The sequence below is a fragment of the Mytilus galloprovincialis genome, chromosome 1 (assembly GCF_965363235.1).
Source record: "Mytilus galloprovincialis chromosome 1, xbMytGall1.hap1.1, whole genome shotgun sequence".
Taxonomy (NCBI): Eukaryota; Metazoa; Mollusca; class Bivalvia; order Mytilida; family Mytilidae; genus Mytilus; species Mytilus galloprovincialis.
In genome coordinates, this window is record NC_134838.1 from 107,733,308 (window position 1) to 107,755,043 (window position 21,736).

At 31.2% G+C, this 21,736-nt stretch overlaps 1 protein-coding gene across 1 annotated transcript; it reads right to left on the minus strand.

Moving 5' to 3' along the window:
* Positions 1-8,109: 8,109 nt before the first annotated feature.
* LOC143049745 (betaine--homocysteine S-methyltransferase 1-like) lies at positions 8,110-20,447 on the minus strand. The gene is made up of 8 exons (XM_076223459.1): positions 20,338-20,447; positions 19,457-19,514; positions 18,483-18,673; positions 16,267-16,461; positions 13,734-13,845; positions 12,233-12,408; positions 11,481-11,562; positions 8,110-8,476 (listed from the first exon to the last, which is right to left on the minus strand). The coding sequence occupies exons 2-8, from the start codon at positions 19,467-19,469 to the stop codon at positions 8,205-8,207; spliced, it is 1,041 nt and encodes a 346-aa protein (XP_076079574.1). The 5' UTR covers positions 19,470-19,514; positions 20,338-20,447; the 3' UTR covers positions 8,110-8,204.
* Between the last annotated feature and the right edge of the window lie 1,289 nt (positions 20,448-21,736).

The window sequence follows — 21,736 nt, forward strand, 5'->3', positions numbered from 1 at the left end:
TTCAGCAATGAGCAAACACCATACCTTATATCACGCTATAGATTACATGTTATTATACAATTCGCTGAAAATTGAAGATGATTAGCAAAATTTTAAACGGAACTAAGTGTAGTGTTTCCTAATCACAGTGTCAAAAATGTCAGAAAGTTCAAAAGCGCCAAAGTTCTTTTCCACTTTACCTAAGTTCGTCATTACGAGATAAAAATTCATTTTGCCAAGTAGATTAAGAGTAGAAGATTTTTGTAAAAGATTACAAAAATATACTTAATTGCAGAAATGACTTTAAAGGGCAATTACTCCTTAAGGGGTTAATTGATAATTTTGATCATTTGACTTATTTGTAGATCTTACTTGGCTTAACATTTTTGCTGCTACAGTTTATATCTATTTATTGTAATATTGAAGATAATAACCAAAAACTGAAAAACACATTAAAATTACCAATACAGGGGGAGCATCCTTACAACGAGAAGTCTGATTTGTCTGAAAAATTTTACCCTGTCATATTTGCTCTTAGTGCTTTTGTTTCAGAGAAACTAAACCATAAACTTCATTTCCCCCCTCCCCCATGTTCTATCTCAGTAATGTTGACTATCATGTTGGTGGGCGAGGACTTCGGATACATTTTTTAAACTAGAAACCCCAAGGATGATTAAGGCAAAGTTTGGTTCAAGTTGACCAAGTGGTTTCAGAGGAAAAGATTTTCATAAAAGTTAACGGACGACGACGGACCATGCACGGCTAGTGATGGGAAAAGATCACTTGACCCTTACGGGCGCTTCATCAGGTGCCCCGGAATGGTAACAATGATCTGTATATCTGTATATATATGTGTGTTATTTTATCTTGTTATTACGTGATTACGAGATTTACCAGATAGTTTTCTCGAAATTACGCGATAATTATCTCGTACTTACGAGATAAAAAATCATCATCTCGTAATCACGCGATAGTTTTCTTGTAATAACGCGATAATTATCTCGTAATTACGCAATAATTATCTCGTAATTACGCGAGAATTATCTCGTAGTTTCGCGAGAATTATCTCGTAATTACTCGACACTTTTCTCGTTATTACGATATGAAAATTATCATCTCGTAATTACGCGATAGTTTTCTCGTAATTACGCGATAGTATTCTCATAATTACGCGATAATTATCTCGTATTTACGAGATAGTTTTCTCGTATTTACGAGATATTTATCTCTTAATTACTAGATTTTTGTTTTTGTGTGACCCTAATTCTTAAAATACAAATGATTTTTTTATACCAATTGAATGAAAAATTATACCATTTGAATGGAAAATTATACCATTTGAATGAAAAATTATACCATTTGAATGAAAAATTATACCATTTGAATAAAAAAGATTGCATCTAAATGAAAAAAAATACCGTTTAAATGAAAAATGTTACCATTTAAATAAAAAAGTATTGCATCTAAATGAAAAAAAAAATTCCATTCAAATGAAAAAATATTGCATTTAAATGAAGAAATATATCAATCAAATATAAAATATTGCATTTAAATGAAAAATATCGAATTTTTGCAACCAATACCATGCCATAGCAAATATTTTTATCTATTTAAAAATGTTTCTCTTTATAATAATATTTCTAACTCTTATTTGCCACAGACAAATGTAATACTTAAAACTATTCAACCGTGCTCATTTCCACAAAAAAAAAAAAACATTCTCAAAATTGGGTGGTTAGACAAGATTTTTCCACAGCGATGGATGCGCATATACATTGGTGAAGGGTTACGTTAGAGACAAAAGAAATTGGATGTTCTACTGCAGTGCATATGACTGCAAGATATATTTTAAGTTTTCCGGAACCCCACATTAAAAGTTGAACTGCAACATTGCAAAGGGTTAGTGTATTATTTTATTTTATCAAAATGTTTAATGTTCAAAATATTTAAATTTTTATTGTTAATTTATCATTCTGTGGAAATTTAAATCTCAAGAATCTTTCTATGAGTTTGGATGAAAAATTCCATGTTTTGATTTGTACCAGAAGCCCAAGTCACGCATTAGTTAACAGGGATTTAAAATGTCCACGATTAAAATCACATGTACATGTACATGTATATTCTAGATAATTTAAACAAAATGTTCAGCTACATTTAAAGGAACCTATCTATTTTGAATTCTCAAACATAATTGTTATTACTCAAGCAACCTTGTTAACAGTTAACATTTATATCAAATCGGATGGGAATCCAGGATTTTTAAAGGGGGAGGGGTCTAGCAAGTCAACATTTTGGGTAAAACTATAAAAAAAAAGGACTACACATTTACCATACATGAAGCTCCTTGAAAAGGTTATGCCTTTAACTCCCTCCTCCCCCCAAAAATCTGCCTCTGCAATTTTAAACCCTTTTACGCTATATTCATTTAGCAGTACAGTGGAGCCTATGGGACCACAATCTAAGTAGACATCTGAATCACCGATAATCAACCTATATTTTCATGTATAATTTGAAAATTAAATTTTAACACATATATACATTGTTTTAAATTTGTTTTTGACAATTTTTTGTTCATTTAAAAATATAGGGACAACAGAGTTGGTGTATGTGGGCTCGATTCCCACCCTAGGCATTCATTTATATTGGCTGGTGCAAAGCGTGCAGTTTAGCTTATTGGCCCCACACTGACTCTGTTGTTCATATGTCACTTAAAAAAATCAGGTGGCCTCGTTCAGGTCTTGCCATCTTTACCTTTCTTTTCGAAAATTATACACAACAAAACCATTGAATAATTGTGAAAATTATACCACAGATAACTATGGTAAAACTTTTAATTGTTTTTGGCATAATTAACCTTGGCTGCCATCCAAGATCCAAAAAGTTTTTCTATTAATGAATTATATATATCAGATTTGGATTCTTTTGGTTACAAAACATTTTGGATGGTAGGTGGCGGCCAAATCTTTATTCCTAAAGGCTTAAAGCTTTCAGGTCTGAAAATTGTCAAAAATTACACATTTTGACAAATTTGAAATATAAAATGTACTTTAATGAAAACAACTGATTTATTGAGCGTTAAGACTTTTGAAAAAGACTCATTTACGAACCAAATTGTGAACTTTTTGGAGTTTTATGGTAAAGTAACTTCGTTTATATTTTAGGCCATTTTGGGCAATAAGTTAACCTTGTCCTTTCAATCAGTGGTTTCACAATAACCCTAATACTAAGTATCTTTAGAAGATAGCTCTTCTACAGTACATTGTTAAACTTAAAGATAAATATATACTAACAATGACCAATATTAATGATGGAATGAGATTATACATGTATATATACTGTTTTATGTTGTTAATGTACATACATAAATGAAAATTAAAACCAAACTGTTGTCATTATTCATAAGAAAAAAGAAACGAAAGGGGAGGTATGATTGGTAGTCAGACACCAGCTCTAGACAAAATGATGAAAAAGAAATAAAGCTTACCATACAACATTTTTACAATCAGAAAAAAACTATACAGAAATCAGTTAGAAATAGCCATGAAATGACAAACGTTAAACAATATAAATTATACAAAAAAACTTATGGCCACATCAACGGCAAACTGAAAATCAAGATATACACCAAAAAATTACAAGCCCTGTTTTACAGGCTTCTTACTAAGGACCGACACCTTCATATGGTAGTTGTGTTCTATATGTATGGTGCATTGCTAAAACCAGTGGTATCCAAAGTATTAAATCAAGAACAAAGTAAAAAAAAAAAAGACTAACAGTTGAAAAACTATTCAGACAAATGCCAGATGTTGTGAAATTCAATTAACAAAAATACCATCATTAGCGAAAGGCTATCTACATATAATACATTGTAATATTTACAATGAACCATTTAATAATTAGAAAACAGAACCTACAATGTACATGTGTAGCTGCTGATTTTTTAAAAAAAATATAATGGATAAATGATTGACTGTGTTACAATAAAAACAAGATAACAAAGTTTGTGTTGACTGCAACACAAATCTAGAATAAGGAATAGTAATCTTGCTGTGTAAACATCCATTTAATTAGCAATTGATTCAAAAGCTAAATGTTTCAGAAAATAGAAGACCTGGATACTACATGTACAAACATTGTTAATTAATGTCATTTGTAGAGCAGGACCTGCTTATCCATCCGGAGCACCTGAGATCACCCCAAATTTTGGTGGGGTTCATGTTGCTCAGTCTTTAGTTTTCTATGTTATTTCTAGTGTACTTTCATTTGTTTGTCTGTTTATCTTTTTCAGGTTTAGTCATGGGATTGTAAGTTTATTTTCAATTTATGAGTTTGCTGTTTATCTGGTATCTTTAGCCCCAATATTACAATTTATCTGTTTTAATATGATTGTCTTGAACCTCTTTTTCATAGTTCAGTGAATGACTATAAAGCTACTTGAAGAATTATTTGCTATGTTGATTCTATATAAGTTATACGCTAACGATTTTTGTATTTGTGCAACTATATGGTCATAATGGTAATCTAACAGTTCTCATTTGACCACGTAATCGTTGATAATTCACAAAGTTAAGTTTCCTAGTTCAAGTCAGTATATCAGATATGATAGCAAATTATATTATTTGTACTATATAGTAAGGTGAACATTTCTGTCTGGCAGGTATTATACATGTATAAACATCTGTCATTTATCCATAATTCAACATAATTTGAGGTCCTCTGATGTTCAGTACTTCAGTACTTTGATTAAAATAGAAAAAGAAAAAATATTCTTGTTGTAAAAATAATTGTTATTTAAGTTTTGTTTACGAAAACACTCGCATTTTGAACCAATTAAAAAGGAGAGAACAAAACTATCAAGAATGACAAAACGTCCCAATTGTTTCAAACTTTGGTATGAAGACCACTATGACTACATCATTAAAATGGAAATATCACGTTCAAACCTTGGATTTAGTACGAGGAAGTTCAGTCGGATAAATTTCATTGGTATGTTTTGAAGCATCTGGATTATTATGAGGGGACGTGTCGTCTAAATATCTGCAGGTATTAACAAAACTTAATATCAAGTGCGGCTATAAATCAATGATAAATGGGACTCAATTAGTTTCAATTTATATGGATACAGTACAGCCTGTGACATTCTCTTAATTATGTCCACCCTCTTGCATGGTCAACATCCAATGGTGGCCATTTATTGGGGTCATAAAACATAGGTTGATGTTTTATCTAATAATGTTACCTGTTGTATCAATCAGGGTTGAAGTTTTCAACTTGTATGTTTCTTTAAAATTTACCTGTACAGGTAACTCAGGTTTCTTTCAAAATTGACATTTCACCTTTTTTTGAAAATGTAGAAAAGACATTGTTTTAGTCTTTGTTAATTAATATTATTTTTGATTTTTCTGTCTTGAATTTATTCAAATTTATTTTTTTTAATTTTTAATTTTTTTTTTATTCATTTTTGTATGATTTTGTTTCTTATTCTTTTAATGTCTTCTTAGTAAGAATCTTGAGAAGCAAAAAGACAAAAATGTCAAAGATAAAGTTATTGATCAGCATTTGAAAGACAACAGACTTTAATTTTTTTTTTTTAAAGTAAAAAAAAAAAAAATTAATGTACATGATATTCATTGTATTTAATTGTTTATTTGCATTATTTAATGAATTATCATTAATAATAACTAATAATCAAGCAAATGATATTTTTAAAGAAACCATAAAGAAAGTAATTTTTAGCAAGCCTGTTCCTCAACAAAATAAAATGATCAGACAATATCAATCCTCTTATAATAAATTTTTATAACATCTATTATTATTCAGGAAAACTACAAATATCATTATACGGTTTTAATAGGAAAAAACTATTTTTGTCCATCTTTTTTTTTTAAATCTAAAATCAGGAGTTAACATTGTGCGTGAACAATTAATGGACATGTTGAAGAGACTTATTTTCCAAAAAAATATTTAAAGAAAAAAACTGTCTTGCTTTAATTGCTTTCTTGAAACAAATGTGAACTTATTAACTATGACATCTTCAGTTTGCTAATATCTGTCAGTTAAAAGCCAAAATTTGACAAAATACACTTATATAGATGGTTACACTTTTATGGTCTATTAATTAAATCATTTTTTTCTGTGTACATTTATATTGTTGGAAGTGCTGGACTGGTATGATACATGTTCTTGGTATACATTTGCAAATATTTCCCTTAACCAAGGCCTTTTAGATAAATTAACAATTTTAGGGACTTGAATGAATTAAGACTTCAAAAACCCTTGATGAAAAATCAATTTAAAGAAAAATATAAGAAAATTTCTGAAGATAGATTTAATTTAAGAATAAAAACTTTGGTAAAAACTGTATACTCAAATGTGTCACATAGAGAGTTAGTGGTCATAACTTAGAAATAGAAAATAGTGGACAATATAAAATTCCTAGAAAAGATAGAATATGTAAACTGTGCCACTTGCTGGACAATGAAGACCACTCCTTCCTTAATTGTAAAATTAACAAAATAATTTGAGATAATCTATTTGAAAATTGTTTACCTTCTCATAATATTGTCTTTTACCCAAGAACAAAAAGTGAAAACAATGCTAAATCTTTATTACATGAATATGTTGAAAATATTGGGTCCCTTATAAAATAGTCATTAATTAGAACTGAGGGCAGAAACCTAAAAAATCCATGTGTTTTAATTTCTTAAATTATAGAATTGTTAATTCTATGCATTTTAATTGTTTTGTTGTTTGTTTTTTTGTCACAAACTAAATACCATATATGCTTATATGACAATACAAATATTACCATATTTTGTTGAATTAATGAATATTTTGAATATATTTATTCAAAAGAGAAATAAGGAATTGCCTAAATTTTATTTAGAATAAGTTCTAAAGACAATCTATAACATTTGTAAAACAGTATTGAATGCAGATAAGTCTATCTACTATGATTTTAGTATAAAACATTTTCATTTAAGAAAATTAATTTGAGAAACAACTTTTCAATAGAAAAAGGCAGGGTTTGGGAAAGTTTACATTATATTAGAAGTTGATATTCATTTTTTCTTCGCTTACCATAAAGTACATGTAAAAAAAAACTTAAATTGATTAAAAAGGTATAATGTCAAAACAAATAGTCATCATGTGCATGAGTCAATTTAAAAAAAAACTATTTATATTATTTCATTTTATTTTTGAATTTTCTTGTCATAATCAATTTTCAATTATTTTGGCCTCGACTATAACTGAAGAGACCTTGATAAACGAAATGCTCGTCTTGTACCGTTTATGTTAATCCTACCACTGGGTCGATGCCTCTGGTGGTGGAGTGACAGTTCCCGAGCGCATCCCCATCTCAATAGCCATACGATTTTACGTTATTAAAATTTGCTGTTAAAATGTTTTTGAAATTATCTAAAAACAAGGAATGTACAATATCTCCCTCATGCAAAGCTCTGATACTTTGCCCGACTTTGGTAATGATTTTTGTCCCTTTAAGTTTATATAGCTCTTAATTCTTTTAATAAGCTTTGGATTTTCAAATATTTTGGCCTCGTGCATCACTTTTTAGAAGAATATAGAATATTTCATTCACGATTTACGAAATTCGCACTTGGACAGAATAAAATGGTACCGCTTATGGTATTTATGTTCAGCTGTTTATAGAATATTTCATTCATGTTCGGTTTATAACATAATTTATGCATATTTGGGACGAAAAAAAATAAAATCAACAATAAAATCAAATAGTATGTTATGTAAAGTGTGTCAACCTGGATAGAGAAAAGACAATAAGATTGCCACTTGAAGAAGAAAATATTAAGATATGGTGGGAATTTTCCTTGACCATTGGTGTGCTGCTGACCAAAAAAGAAGGCATTCTTGTGAGATGTGCTAGAGATGTACTTAATGAAAAATGTTCATTAAACATGTTAGAAACTTCAAAGTAGTTTGTAACATGTAAAACAGGCTGACATGCTGGAGAAGAAGGTGTCTGATCCTGATAGTTATCAAAGATACCAAGGCTTATAATTTGATACTCCTAAAAATGCTCACACTTTTAAACAATTTGTTTACTAGAATGTGAAATTTTGAAATTAAAAAAAAAATAAATATTGGCAACAATTTTATTCAAATACTTTAATTTTAAATAGCTGTTTACATTTTGCTGTTTACATATTTGTTGACAGAAGACGAGTGTAAACATGTATTGAGTCTTGTTATTTAGGAGCCAACGTTTTTCTGTATTCCGTATGATAGCTATCGAAGTTTTTATCGCCCCATATGAAATGCTGCGACATATCTGGCGAATATTTGCTTGCAGGTGGTGTCCGACCATAAACCTCTGCAACTATTCTCATGAAATGGGATGCATTTCCGCAACAAAGACCAACATACTGAACTCCAAGTTCCCTCGCCTCCTCTGCAAACTTCCGAATTTGAGTTCTACTGCAGTGAAATGCTGTTAAATCTTCGGGAAAGGCTTGTTTTCCTAGAATAAAGGTTATTGTTAATTAAATCAACACAATTGTACATCACTCTGTAGTCTGAATATCTGAAATATACAGATACTTGTAGAAACCCAATTTAAGAAAAAGTCGACCAAATTATTTTAAAGTTAATATGAGTAATGTTCATTTACATAAAATATGATTTCTATATTGTTTAAGAGTTTTCTCTTAGTTTGAATACAAATTGTGTATACCAAATGTTAATCTATTCTGCTGTCTATAAATATTCCTCATTTCTTTACAAAAATATCTTCCTATGTCAGCTCTTGCAGATAAGGAGGATCTTATACTAAATAGTTATCAAAAGTACCAGGATTATAATTTTATACGCCAGACGCGCGTTTCGTCTACATAAGACTCATCAGTGACGCTCAGATCAAAATAGTTAAAAAGCCAAACAAATACAAAGTGACTAGAGATTTAATACGTTATTTAAAAACAACATCATCAAGATTTGGAGGTTTGATGGACATTGTATTCGTAACGTCTAGTGAATGGTTTTCAACATACCAATATTAAATATGGGATTCCTGTTGGAACAATATGTACCCTCCCGTCAACTAGTTTGTCATCTTACAGTGGTTTATCGGGAAGACTGCAAAGAATTAACGTTATCATCATGTAAGCTAGGTAACTATTTTCACAAGTAGTTTTTAGCAATTATATGTGCGAAAAATACATCCCTGCACATACTTGTTGTAAATAGGGACATCTTACTCATTGAGTTCAAAAACAAGCTTATTTTAAAATTTGGGGACTCGAAATTAACATGTATAATTTCTTGTGTATATTTTAGGTGAAAATAGCCATACTTCTGCACAAACTTATACTGAATTTTGTTTTAAAAAAATGGTTTTCTCCCTCAACTGTCAAAAGCATTGTGTTCTATTCAAAATGTGACAGGAACATTTAGAAAAAAGAAAAATCACAAAAATACCAAACTACGAGGAAAATTAAACGAAAGTCCCATTTCAAGTGGCAAAATCAAAGCTCAAACACTTCAAATGAATGGATAAGAACTGTTATATTACTGACTTGTTATGGGCGTTTTCTTATTCGAAAATGATGGATTGATCCTGGTTTCATCCCCGAGGGTATCACCAGCCCAGTAGTCAACACTTCGGTGTTGACATGAATATCAATAATGTGGTCATTTTTATAAATTTCCTGTTTACAAAACTTTGAATTTTTCGAAAAAGTAAGGACTTTCTTATCCCAGGCATAGATTACCTTAGCCGAATTTGGCACAACTTTTTGGAATTTTGGATCCTCAATGCTCTTCAACTTTGTACTTGTTTGGCTTTATAAATATTTTGATATGAGCGTCACTGATGAGTCTTATGTAGACGAAACACGCTTCTGGCGTACTAAATTATAATCCTGGTACCTTTGATAACTATTTACACGACTGGGTCGATGCCACTGCTGGTGGACGTTTCGTCCCCGAGGGTATCACCAGCGCAGTAGTCAACACTTCAGTGTTGACATGAATATCAATAATGTGGTCATTTTTATAAATTTCCTGTTTACAAAACCTTGAATTTTTCGAAAAAGTAAGGACTTTCTTATCCCAGGCATAGATTACCTTAGCCGAATTTGGCACAACTTTTTGGAATTTTGGATCCTCAATGCTCTTCAACTTTGTACTTGTTTGGCTTTATAAATATTTTGTTATGAGCGTCACTGATGAGTCTTATGTAGACGAAACGCGCGTCTGGCGTACTAAATTATAATCCTGGTACCTTTGATAACTATTCATAGCCAGCTTAACCTCTAACTTGTATGACAGTCGCGTACAATTCCATTATATTGACAACGATAGATAAACAAAACAAACAGACATAATGGGCAAAAATGTCAAAATAGAAGCTATCAATAACTGTACATGGTTAGCACCATATACTCGTTAAAGGTTATTTAATTTTAAGCCCGAAAAACAAATAGAATATTTTAGAACAGGCAAATCCTATGTATCATATATTTGAAAGAACACAAACCTGTCCTATGGTGATTACACGATTAAATTTGTGAAGTACCCGATTTTAATAATACATAAAAAAACTAAAAAATGTGTTTCCTCTATGGCATAGCCCATGTGTATTGAATCATGATGGCATGTATGTCAACTGTCTTAGAGATAGCTGGAATATTTGTAAATTTATAGAATCCCTGGTTCAATAATTGCACTGTAAGTAGCAACTGTCTATCAAGTAAGTCATGATAGGAAAGAAATAAAAAAGCATGATGACAATCTTAAAGATTGAGCAATATTTTCTTTAACGCAAATTGTGTGAGAATGGTCCAGTTGAAATCCACTTATGGAAATTTCGATATAAGAGATGAACTATGATGAAACAGATTTGTTTGTACAAAAATCTAGGATAATTTGAAATACTGTCTAGTAGTCAAGGATCAGTTTTAATTATGTTGATATAAAAAACAACACATGTGACCAAATAGGGATTAGTCCAAGGGAAAGAGCAATTTGTTTATTACAGGAGAGGAACATCAAGTGAAAAATAGCATACATGGAATACATATCATACCTCATCGACTAATGTGTGAAAATAAACATAGTTAACATAGCTGGAAATGTTTGCATCAGTCCTAAGTCAGGAATCTGATGTACAGTATTTGTCGTCTATTTATGTAGTTTATATGTGTTTTTCTTTTCTCGTTTTAATATAGATTATACCGTTAGTTTTCCCGTTTGAATGGTTTGCACTTGTTATATTTGGGACCCTTATAGTTTGCTGTTTGGTGTGAGCCAAGGTTTTGTGTTAAAGGCCGTACCTTGACCTAAAATGGTTTACTTTTATAAATTGTAACTTCGATGGAGAGTTGTCTCATTGGTACTCATACCACATCTTCCTATATATATATAGTTACTCAGTTTTCTGAACAAACATTATTCTTCGTGACAAAGTTTTCTTTAACACATATCTAATGAATATGTAAGTATTTTGTTGCATCTTCAAAAATTACCTGTTTCGAGATTTATTATAGACTGAAATGTAGGCTCATCTGGAGTGGTTCTATAAGGAACAGGAAGTGCCGCCATGGGACCCTATTATATAATAATTTGTTAAATTTACCAAACTATACAGATAACAAGAAGCCAAACCAAATGCATATTTTTTACTAAGAGAAATACATTTATCAGTGCTATTGGTTCAGTAATAGCAAATAAAAGGGGAAACGAATATGTTAGGAATTAAATAAAGTCAGATATGATCTTTTTCGAATAAATCATAATGTGTCTTATACCATCAAACAATGTCTGTTTAATCTCGTAAATGTATGTTTCTATTTTGAAATATGTGAAAGCGAGAGCATTTGTCGATCCATTATCTATAAAAATTACATGGGAACAGTATATGTTCCTGACAGAATACTCACAAAATGTAATAATGAAATGACGGACCTACCTAATGCCAGTAATAAGTCTTAGTAAGTTGCGCCAGAAAGTGCAAAAACACATGTAATTCTTAATCCGTCGAACTCCAGAAAATAGCTTCGGACGCACGAAATTTATGAATTGTAGTTATTGTTACTAAAATATTTAATATACGATAAGATCTTATACTTAAATGATGTTTCGCACAAACAGCTGACACATCTACAGAACTTAAACATCCCAAAAACATATTCAAAATTCAGCATTGTGGATTAAAATCGTTGTCACAAATAATACAATTCGTGTTCACAGGTTAAAAATACCTAAGCCTTCAAAATACCTTGTATGTTTTTCGAATGTCCCGAATCAAAGACAACATGGTAGTCGGTCCTCTTCCACAGTTTAGTCCTACAATATCAGCACCTGCAGCGTACAACCTGTTCATTGCCTCACCAAATGCTAATCCGTCTACTGTTTTGTCTTCGACACGTGCTATCATTGTAACAACAGCAGGAACTATAAAATGTACAACGAACACGTTTTTATAAAATGGTTTGACTGCGAACTTATAAATAAAATAGATAGACGACATACTTTTATGTATCATCTATAAAGTGTATGTTATACATTATATAGATGATGTTCTCTCACTAAATAATTCAAAATTTGTGACTATGTTGAACGCATCTATCCCATCGAACTAGAGATAAAGGATACAACAGATACAGTTAAGTCGGCCTCATATCTTGACTTACATTTACAAATTGACAATGAGGGTCGGTTGAAAACAAAACTTTACGACAAGAGATGATTTCAGCTTTCGAATTGTGAACTTTTTATTTCTAAGAAGCAACATTCCAGCAGCACCTGCATACGGGGTACATATCTCCCAATTGATACGATATACCCGTGCTTGTATTTCTATCATGATTTTTCTTGATAGAGAGTTGCTGCTCACAAGGAAGCTATTAAACCAAAAGTTCCAAATGGTGAAGTTGAAATTATCCCTTCGTAAATTTTATGGACGCCATCACGAGTTGGTCGAGCGTTTTTGAATAACCGTTTCACAGATGATATCGGATATGTTCCTAACGTCATAACTACAACCCCCTTCCCTTTCATGAATGTGATCTACCGAATTAGACTTTTTACCAGATTTGTTATCCCATAAGCAACACGACGGGTGCCATATGTGGAGCAGAATCTGCTTACTCTTTCGGAGCATCTGAGATCACCCATAGTTTTTGGTGGGCGTGTTGCTTATTCTTTAGTTTTCTATGTTGTGTAATGTGTACTATTGTTTGACTGTTTGTCTTTTTCATTTTTAGCCATGACGTTGTCAGTTTATTTTCGATTTATGAGTTTGACTGTCTCTCTGGTATCTTTCGTCCCTCTTTTAAAATCTAGACATTTAGCTTAGTATGCAGTAAAATAATATTAATGGAGAATAACTTCAAAAGACTTTCGTGCATGATTTTGTAATTTTGCGAATTGCTCACAAACCTTTACTGTGACAATGCGTTATATAATGACGGCGTGAAATTGTAATCGGTTGATGATACTTAAGAAAAACAATATATACGAATATCTTTTTGACTACGCATCTTATAAGTCACTTTTGTCGAGGAAACTATTGAGCAAAGACGTTTTAAAGGACGCCATTTATTTGGTTGACTGATAAGGAATATATGTGTCATAGTTGACTATATTCCACACTTCGTAGTTAAAATATCTTTTATGTGACATTACCGAAGTTTACGATTGTATGAAAATACTTTAACAGAATCAGTGAGAATGAGATGTCAGTAAGGAAAATCATTATCAAAAATTCAAATAGTTACCTTTTCCGTATTCTTTTATACATTCTAAGGCTAAAGCTGCCTCCGCATATTCACTAAAAGTTTCTGCAACAATGTAATCCACTCCTTCAGATATAGCCCATTCTATTTGCTCCTATAAGTTACGAAGACAGTTGAATATCCATATAATAAGTTGTGATTAGGTCATAGCAATATAATGGTTAATTTATTATCATTAATTTAGAAAAGGCGGAATATACCAAGGGATTTCCAAACTCATAAGTTGAAGACAGACTGACAATAACAAGACCAAATACGAAAAAGGAAAGGAAATGTTATCAAATAATGTAAATACAAAATCAGTGAAACTTCGAAGAAAGGAGGCTTGGACTGTGGTAACACAATAGGAGCCTGTTCTTTTTTACGTCTTTGGATGATGAGTCTTTTGTAGACGAAAACGCGTCTGGAGATAATACAAAATTTATTTCTGGTACCTGTGATGAGTAAATTCGTCATCATTTGTGAAACGGTCTAGAAAATGATACCTTCTGTACATTTTTAAGGGATTGTATTCAATTTTAAAACTTCTTATAATCCAAGAATTAACAGATGCATAAGTAAGCAGCAACATAATTTCCAAGAAATCATGATAGAAAACTCAAACTCTAGAATTTTATTTAATCTTGATGGTTTTTCTGCTAGCACTGCTTGACTGTTATTATATAGAGATGGAAAGTTTACAATTGGGAAATTGAAACTTCTATTTTGTCGTAAAGTTTTGTTCTTAACCAAATCGTATGAAAGAGGTCACTTTCTAGATGTAAGTCAAGATATGACGCGGACTAAACAGTATCTTAGTATCTTTTATGGGAAATTTGATAGGATGGATTAGTTCAACTTAGTCTACAATAAACTCATCATAGATACCAGGACTAAATTTAGTATATACGCCAGACGCGCGTTTCGTCTACAAAGGACTCATCAGTGACGCTCGAATCTAAAAAAGTTAAAAAGGCCTAATAAAGTACGAAGTTGAAGAGTATTGAGAACCAGAATTCCTAAAAGTTTTGCCAAATACAGGTAAGGTGATCTATGCCTGAGGTAGAAAAGCCTTAGTTTTTCAAAAAATTCAAAAATTTGTAAACAGTAAATTTATAAATATAACTATATCAATCACAATTCAAACTCTAAACTATTACGTGATAGAAGATAATCTTTGCATCGTAGAGTTTCATTCGTCGTAAGAAATTACAAGATAAGATAAGAGTTAATACTTAACTTACACGAGATATTATAAAACTCGGTTAGAAAAAGACACCCTACACTTTTTTGCTGGGAGTGAAATTATACTATAATTTACGCTAATCAGTAGTCACATCATCTCATCGATGGAATTTACTATGAAATTGTCAATAAACTCAAGATGCAAACCAAAACACTTCTCTTTAGATTCATAAAAACACTCACAAATGTGACTAATAGACTGAAAGCGGTCTCATTTTTTAAAGGACGCCAATGAATATTGATTTGAATAAAATATAGTAGCAACTTCATACTCCTTTTGGTAAAAAAAGACGAGGTATCTGTTATACAACTAGTTGCTGTTAAGAAGCCACGTATCAACTTGGCATCAGACGCATATAGTATGGTATTGTACCAACTTGCAGAAGCTATTAACTAAAATTTGCTTTCTATGCAAAGAATTGCTATTTTGTCTACAAGAGAAACACAGTACCTATCTTGTACAGCATTTGTAGCATTTACAAAGTACACAGGAAGCAAAAAGCAGTCATAGTATTAAGGTGCTCTGGCATAATAATGATTTTTTTCATCTTGTTTCAATAATGCAAATATGTTTAAATTAAACAAGACAAGTTGGCATAATTTTGTAATTTTAAAAGAGGGACAAAAGGTACCAGAGGGACAGTCAAACTCATCAATCGAAAATAAAAAATAGTCTAATTCTGTAAGTCACATTCATTAACTGTCGTCATTTGAACATGAAGAATTTACAACTCATATTTTTGGTGTGACATCAACCGATTTTCGCAAATCCGAGGAAAAACACAGATTGGAGCTCTCCAGTATCGTGAATTTCCAAGTTTAATACCATCATCCCTCTTTAAATTAAAACACACTCAAAAGAAAAATCAGAAGCGATCACACTATCTAAAGCTTGCAAATAATAATATCGCGGACAACCTTCAGTAGAAATAATTAATATCAATGATCAGTTGTAGTACTGGTATTTTGCTAGTCAATATTTTAAATTATATTTTGTGATTTTATGGTTGGGGTAGGGAGACAGACTCCGTATATTCATTATTAATTTTTTCTGCTAAAGGTTGTCAGCAATACGATTGATTGCAAGCTTTATATAGTGACACGTTTCAGTTTGATCGGTCCGGATATTTCTTTATTTTTCTATGTCTGTTTTGTGTACTGTTGTTTATCTTTTCCTTTTTAGCAATGGCGTTGTCAGTTTATTTTTGATTTATACTTTTGAATGTCCCTCTGGTATCTTTCAACCCCTTTTTATGAATAACTGATACAGAAATTTTATTTAATATTTCACCTTAAAAATAGCTCTCGCTTTCTCTACAGCATCAGGACAATCTCTCTTAAATATAGTAGAATTACAGATATTTCCCGCTAAAAGAGCGTTGGTACGATCTGCTACATCCTTTGCTAGACGAAGTGCTTTTATATTCAAACTTTTAAGTTCGTCTTCTCTTCCAATTAGCTTAAGCTTCTCTCTGTGGCCATAATACTAGAAAAGGATAACAAAAAAAAAAACGTGAATTAAACAAATGCACCTCTTTCTTAATTCAAATGGTTTAATTATATAACGTCTTACGGTTAACAGCTGTTCACCTCAATGTCGTTTTGACTCTGATTGACTTGACTTTCGCTGGAAATGAAGAATATGATGGGAAATGGGACCTTGTAGTATTAATAAATTAAAAAGTTCAAAAATTTTGACAGCAACACAAACTGAAACCTAACATTCATTTTAAGACTTGACAGGTCAACAAACAGTCTTCAGTAAATCTTTTAAAGTATTACTGACATGCTCCAAAATAGTCAATAGTTTGATTTTTTCAAAATACATTAAGTGGAAACTACATATGCTCGTCCATGCATGACGAATTCCGAATTCTTTAAATGACAAAAACAAAAAATAAGATATTACTAAGAGTCCACCATCATGATGTTTCTGTCATGAGAATAAATCAGTTCACGAAAAACAATCGATATGGTTATGATAGGTCATCTATACACCCCCAAACATATTTAAAGGGATGTCGCATTTATTGATCAGACATAGCAACGTATTATGATATATTTCTTACAACCAAGCGGATACCTTCACAGAACGAGCAGGCTAAATGCTGAACGAGAACAGTCAATATTTCTAATCCACTGTTACTAAATAATCCTTTCAAGGAAAGTCTGGCTTATTCTGATGCGCTGTAAATTCTAATGCAATGTGTATGTATCATATGCATAAGGTGACGAATGAAAACTTTTCAATCTACGTATTGTAAAAAGAATTATTTTTGTAGTTCGAGCTTTCGTAATATTCGTGGAAATTTACGCATGGAATGAATAAATGACTATCACAAAACTAAATGAAAGATTAAAAAAAGTTTTACAGAAATGAATCATTAACAGATAAATTACCTAAAACGGAAGTGAATGAGAATATTTTATTCAGTATTGCATCTGATAGAAAATGACTATAACATATGCATGGACCGTTGATAACTATTTACACCGCTGGGTCGATGCCACTGCTACTAAACGTTTCTTCCCCGAGGTTATCACCATCACAGCAGTCAACACGTATATTAATTATATGGTCATTTATAAATAAACTGTTTGCAACATTATGAATTTTTCGAAATGCTAAGGATTTTCGTATCCCACGCATACGTTACCTTAGACGTATTTGGCACAATTGTGTGGAATTTTGGGTCCTCAACGCTCTTCATTTTTGTACTTGTTTGGCTTTCTAACTGTATTGTCCTGAGCGTCACGGATGAGTCTTATGTAGACGAAACGTTCGTCTGGCGTATCAAATGATAAGTCTATTTCTTTTATTACTATTAAGGCTTATTGAAATCAGCATTTTTTTTTTTAATTCGCAATCATTCATTTACTTAGCCCTGATTATGTCATCTAAATTTATGAGAATATGTTTTCCAAAGATCCAAGAAGGTATGACGATTAATACATGATTCAGTGGGTTGTGAACAACATTATATTCACTATATATTAGATTTTAATGCTACGAGATATCATCCATGAAATAAAAAGTTTTGAATATGTTGAGAATATCTGCAATCTTTAGATTGTTTTAAAGATTTGTAAACACAATTGTGAAAGCAACATTTTACAAATCGTATCAATTTATGTAACGGTAATTAACATGAAACACTAGCATTCATACATAATCGTTTTGAATTTCGAATTATTTCAACAAGTTTGACTTTTGAAAAGATAAGTATCCATCTGGACATATTCCATTCCGTAGTCTAACTGACATTAAGATTGACGAGATGATGAACGCTTAACTTCTGGTGGCTAGTACTTAATGCATTATTTTGGCGTACCAACATAAAATAATGATGTTTTTAACCATATTAAGTAAATTATATTATCGTCAAGGTATAGGACAATTTCAAATTTGTTTTTCTACCTCGCTCATTGTCTCCGTTTAAATAACTATTAATATAAAGTAATAATTAACATTAATTACAATTTGAATATTGACTGAAACTTATTTATTGTAAATGCCAGCACAACATCACTCCCGGCATGTACGTACTCCTCGTGCACAGCCTTTACTTGTTCTGGATGTTCTAACACAACCTCGGGAACAAAACAACCAGCACGTAAATATCCTCTTCTCTCCAATTCAAAAACATACCCTTCTGCAACTATGATATTATCACCAGCTTGTATTCTCTCTTTTAACCCTTAAATAAACACCAATAAATGCATATTCAAGCTACATTGTTTTTTTGTGAAAACAAAGCAATGCTAAACAAAGTAAAAACGAGGTACAACAAAATATTGAACTAATTGCCCCTTGAAGCCACTCTATTCAACTTGAACGCTTGGTTATGAAGACTTAGTTTTATCATTGATGATTTCATCTCAATCATGTTGTCCTATTTGTAGAATCGTACTGAATCATTTGTGCTTTGTTTAATGTCTGTATAAAGGCAAACGTAGTATACCGGTGTTCAAATGTCACACATCTGTATATCTGTTGTACAATAGTAAACAAAAACAACGCCAAAATGAGTAAATATCGCAATTTAAAGGTACTTCTACTACTACTACTACTAATAATGATAATAATAATATCTATATTTGAAGAAACAGAAAAGGGTAGATTTACGATTCAAACGATTTGTTTTGTTTGTAGATCTTGCAAAGCTGACCATTTATCTGTTTATTCTAGTCGATGGTTAATTATGCTCTTTTAATCTGAGCATTTTGTCCTAACTTTAAGATGTCGCAATGAGTTTTTCAGATATTCGACTATAACTATAAGACTTCCTGAAAGATGGTTATGACCATGATATACATAAACTTATTGCAAAAGTTATTATGACCTTCAATTAAGTGCTAGTTAATGTAATAGAATAGCAAAACCTTTTTCAGATAATACATTGCATTACAGTAATTGTATGCATATAGTTCTTAATGTAAAGACAACTTTTATTCTGGAAAAAGGATTTATCAAATTTTACCCTTTTTCGGCATTGTCTTTTCAAGTATGCTGATTCTACTTTTTTGGTCCTTCTCTGTCTGTTTAAAACAAGAACGAGTAGTTATTATGTAAAAATACAAAGAGAAAAATAGAACAGTTATGTTTCGCGAAGAAGGCCTCGTTGTGACTTTGAGACGAAGAGCAGCAATTACAGCACTTTCTTTGTGCTTTTTAGAAGTTATGAGTCTATTGCACTGATGAAATTTCATCGCTAGATTTCACACGTCTTTTGTCTTTGTGAATATGTTTTGATTCATTCCTTAACTTTTAGTGAAATCTTTGGTTGTTGGCGCATTTGCTTTGCTGAACTAAAAAGTATATTTGAATATTATCCAAAATAAATTCGGGATTAATCTGGTAAATGTATATGCAAATTGTAACCTGAAATGCGCTTTCAAATAAGTTAATTGCACAATTTATTCGACGGATAATATATTGATTATAAATGACCAACTACAGATATATGGTTCACTCATCCATAACACGTCATACTTATTATCGATTATGGTATATTAGATTGCTTATTATTTTTTTCTATGTAACATCTATATTCAGAGACCTTACAGAATTTTATTTTCTAAGTGATTATTGATCGTTTTTTGCTAAGCGTTAAGTAGCACATATTTTATTTGCATATATTCAAAATGCGACAAAGTCTACAAGTTTCCTTTTATAGAGTGAATGACCGGAATGAAACCTTTGAGACATGTTAATCTGAATTCGTTCAAATGTGTTGAAAAATCACGTAATATTTACTGCTTTACCTAAATGGACTTTAGTTTTGTTGAATTGTTATAAATAATTTACATATTATAGTTTTTCAAAACTTTTTATTACTTTTTTCTATATAAATGTACTTACTTTTACTGGCCTTTGCGATCTTGTTTACGATATGAACACAAAACTAAAAAAACGTGACTACTTTCGCTTAACTTATCAGTGCAAATAGGTAGGTCAACCATGGTCAAAGACGATAAAAGTCGTAATATTACACTAATGCATTGACACGTATTTTAAAAATCGAAACTAATGAAATTTAAATTTAGCTGAAGCTGCACATATATGCAATCGAATATAAATATTTACTAAGTGAGTATAAATAGAACATGGCAGTAAGGTAGATTCAAAATAACTGGAAACCCAGTTCAATATTGCTGCAAACTTCCCGAGTAATTTTGGTACTAAACGTATCATATTGTTTTATGTGTACACCGTCAAAGACGTTTTTGAGTGTAACATAATGTGAGGCCTTAATTGATTACAGGGTGTATTTGTAATATGTATCTGATACACTAACGACAAATTATAAACTTTAAGACAGTTGTAAAAGGAGCAGTAACTCTATTCGCATTTTTTTCTCTTAGCATTATTTTTATATAATTAGTTATCAAAAGTACCAGGATTATAATTTTATACGCCAGACGCGCGTTTCGTCTACATAAGACTCATCAGTGACGCTCAGATCAAAATAGTTAAAAAGCCAAATACAAAATTGAAGAGCATTGAGGACCCAAAATTCCAAAAAGTTGTGCCAAATACGGCTAAGGTAATCTACTCCTGGGGTAAGAAAATCCTTAGTTTTTCGAAAAATTCAAAGTTTTGTACACATTTGCATTCAGATCCGAAGTTTTCATTGTATTGAAAATTAAATGAGACACATTATTCTATCAGGTTCTAAATTTTTCATAATGACAAAGTCAAACGTAAAAAATCTGTTATATTTATTTGTAAAGCTAGCATTCTCTATTTAATATCAGTTTCATACTATTATTCATAGTGAAGGTCAATCTAATAAGCGTTTCGGACGCACGACAGTATATAAAATGTTACTTACTATCACTGAGTATATGCCACTGCTGGCGGCCTGTCAGTCCCTGATGGTTCTTCAACTCAGTAGTTAGTGCTACAATCTTTCTTCAAAAATTCTACGTTGATGAATAATCTCAAAACTAAGATATAAACTCCCTCGGCATTTCTTGTAAATTTTCAATTATAGTGTAGTACTTTTTGGACAAATTATATTAGAATTATAGAAAAAAATCACCAGCTCTAACTAAAGATATTGATAATTCTATATTACGGAGACCTATAATACAGTCTAACAGCTTCAGACATAATAATATTAGACATTTTTAACTAGACCAAACCCTTACTTTACCTAATAAAATTCGCGCCCAAATATTTTGAACATGTAAATATATCCCCTACTAATATTACATACATAACATATAAATACATTAATTTTGAAAGTGATCGAAAA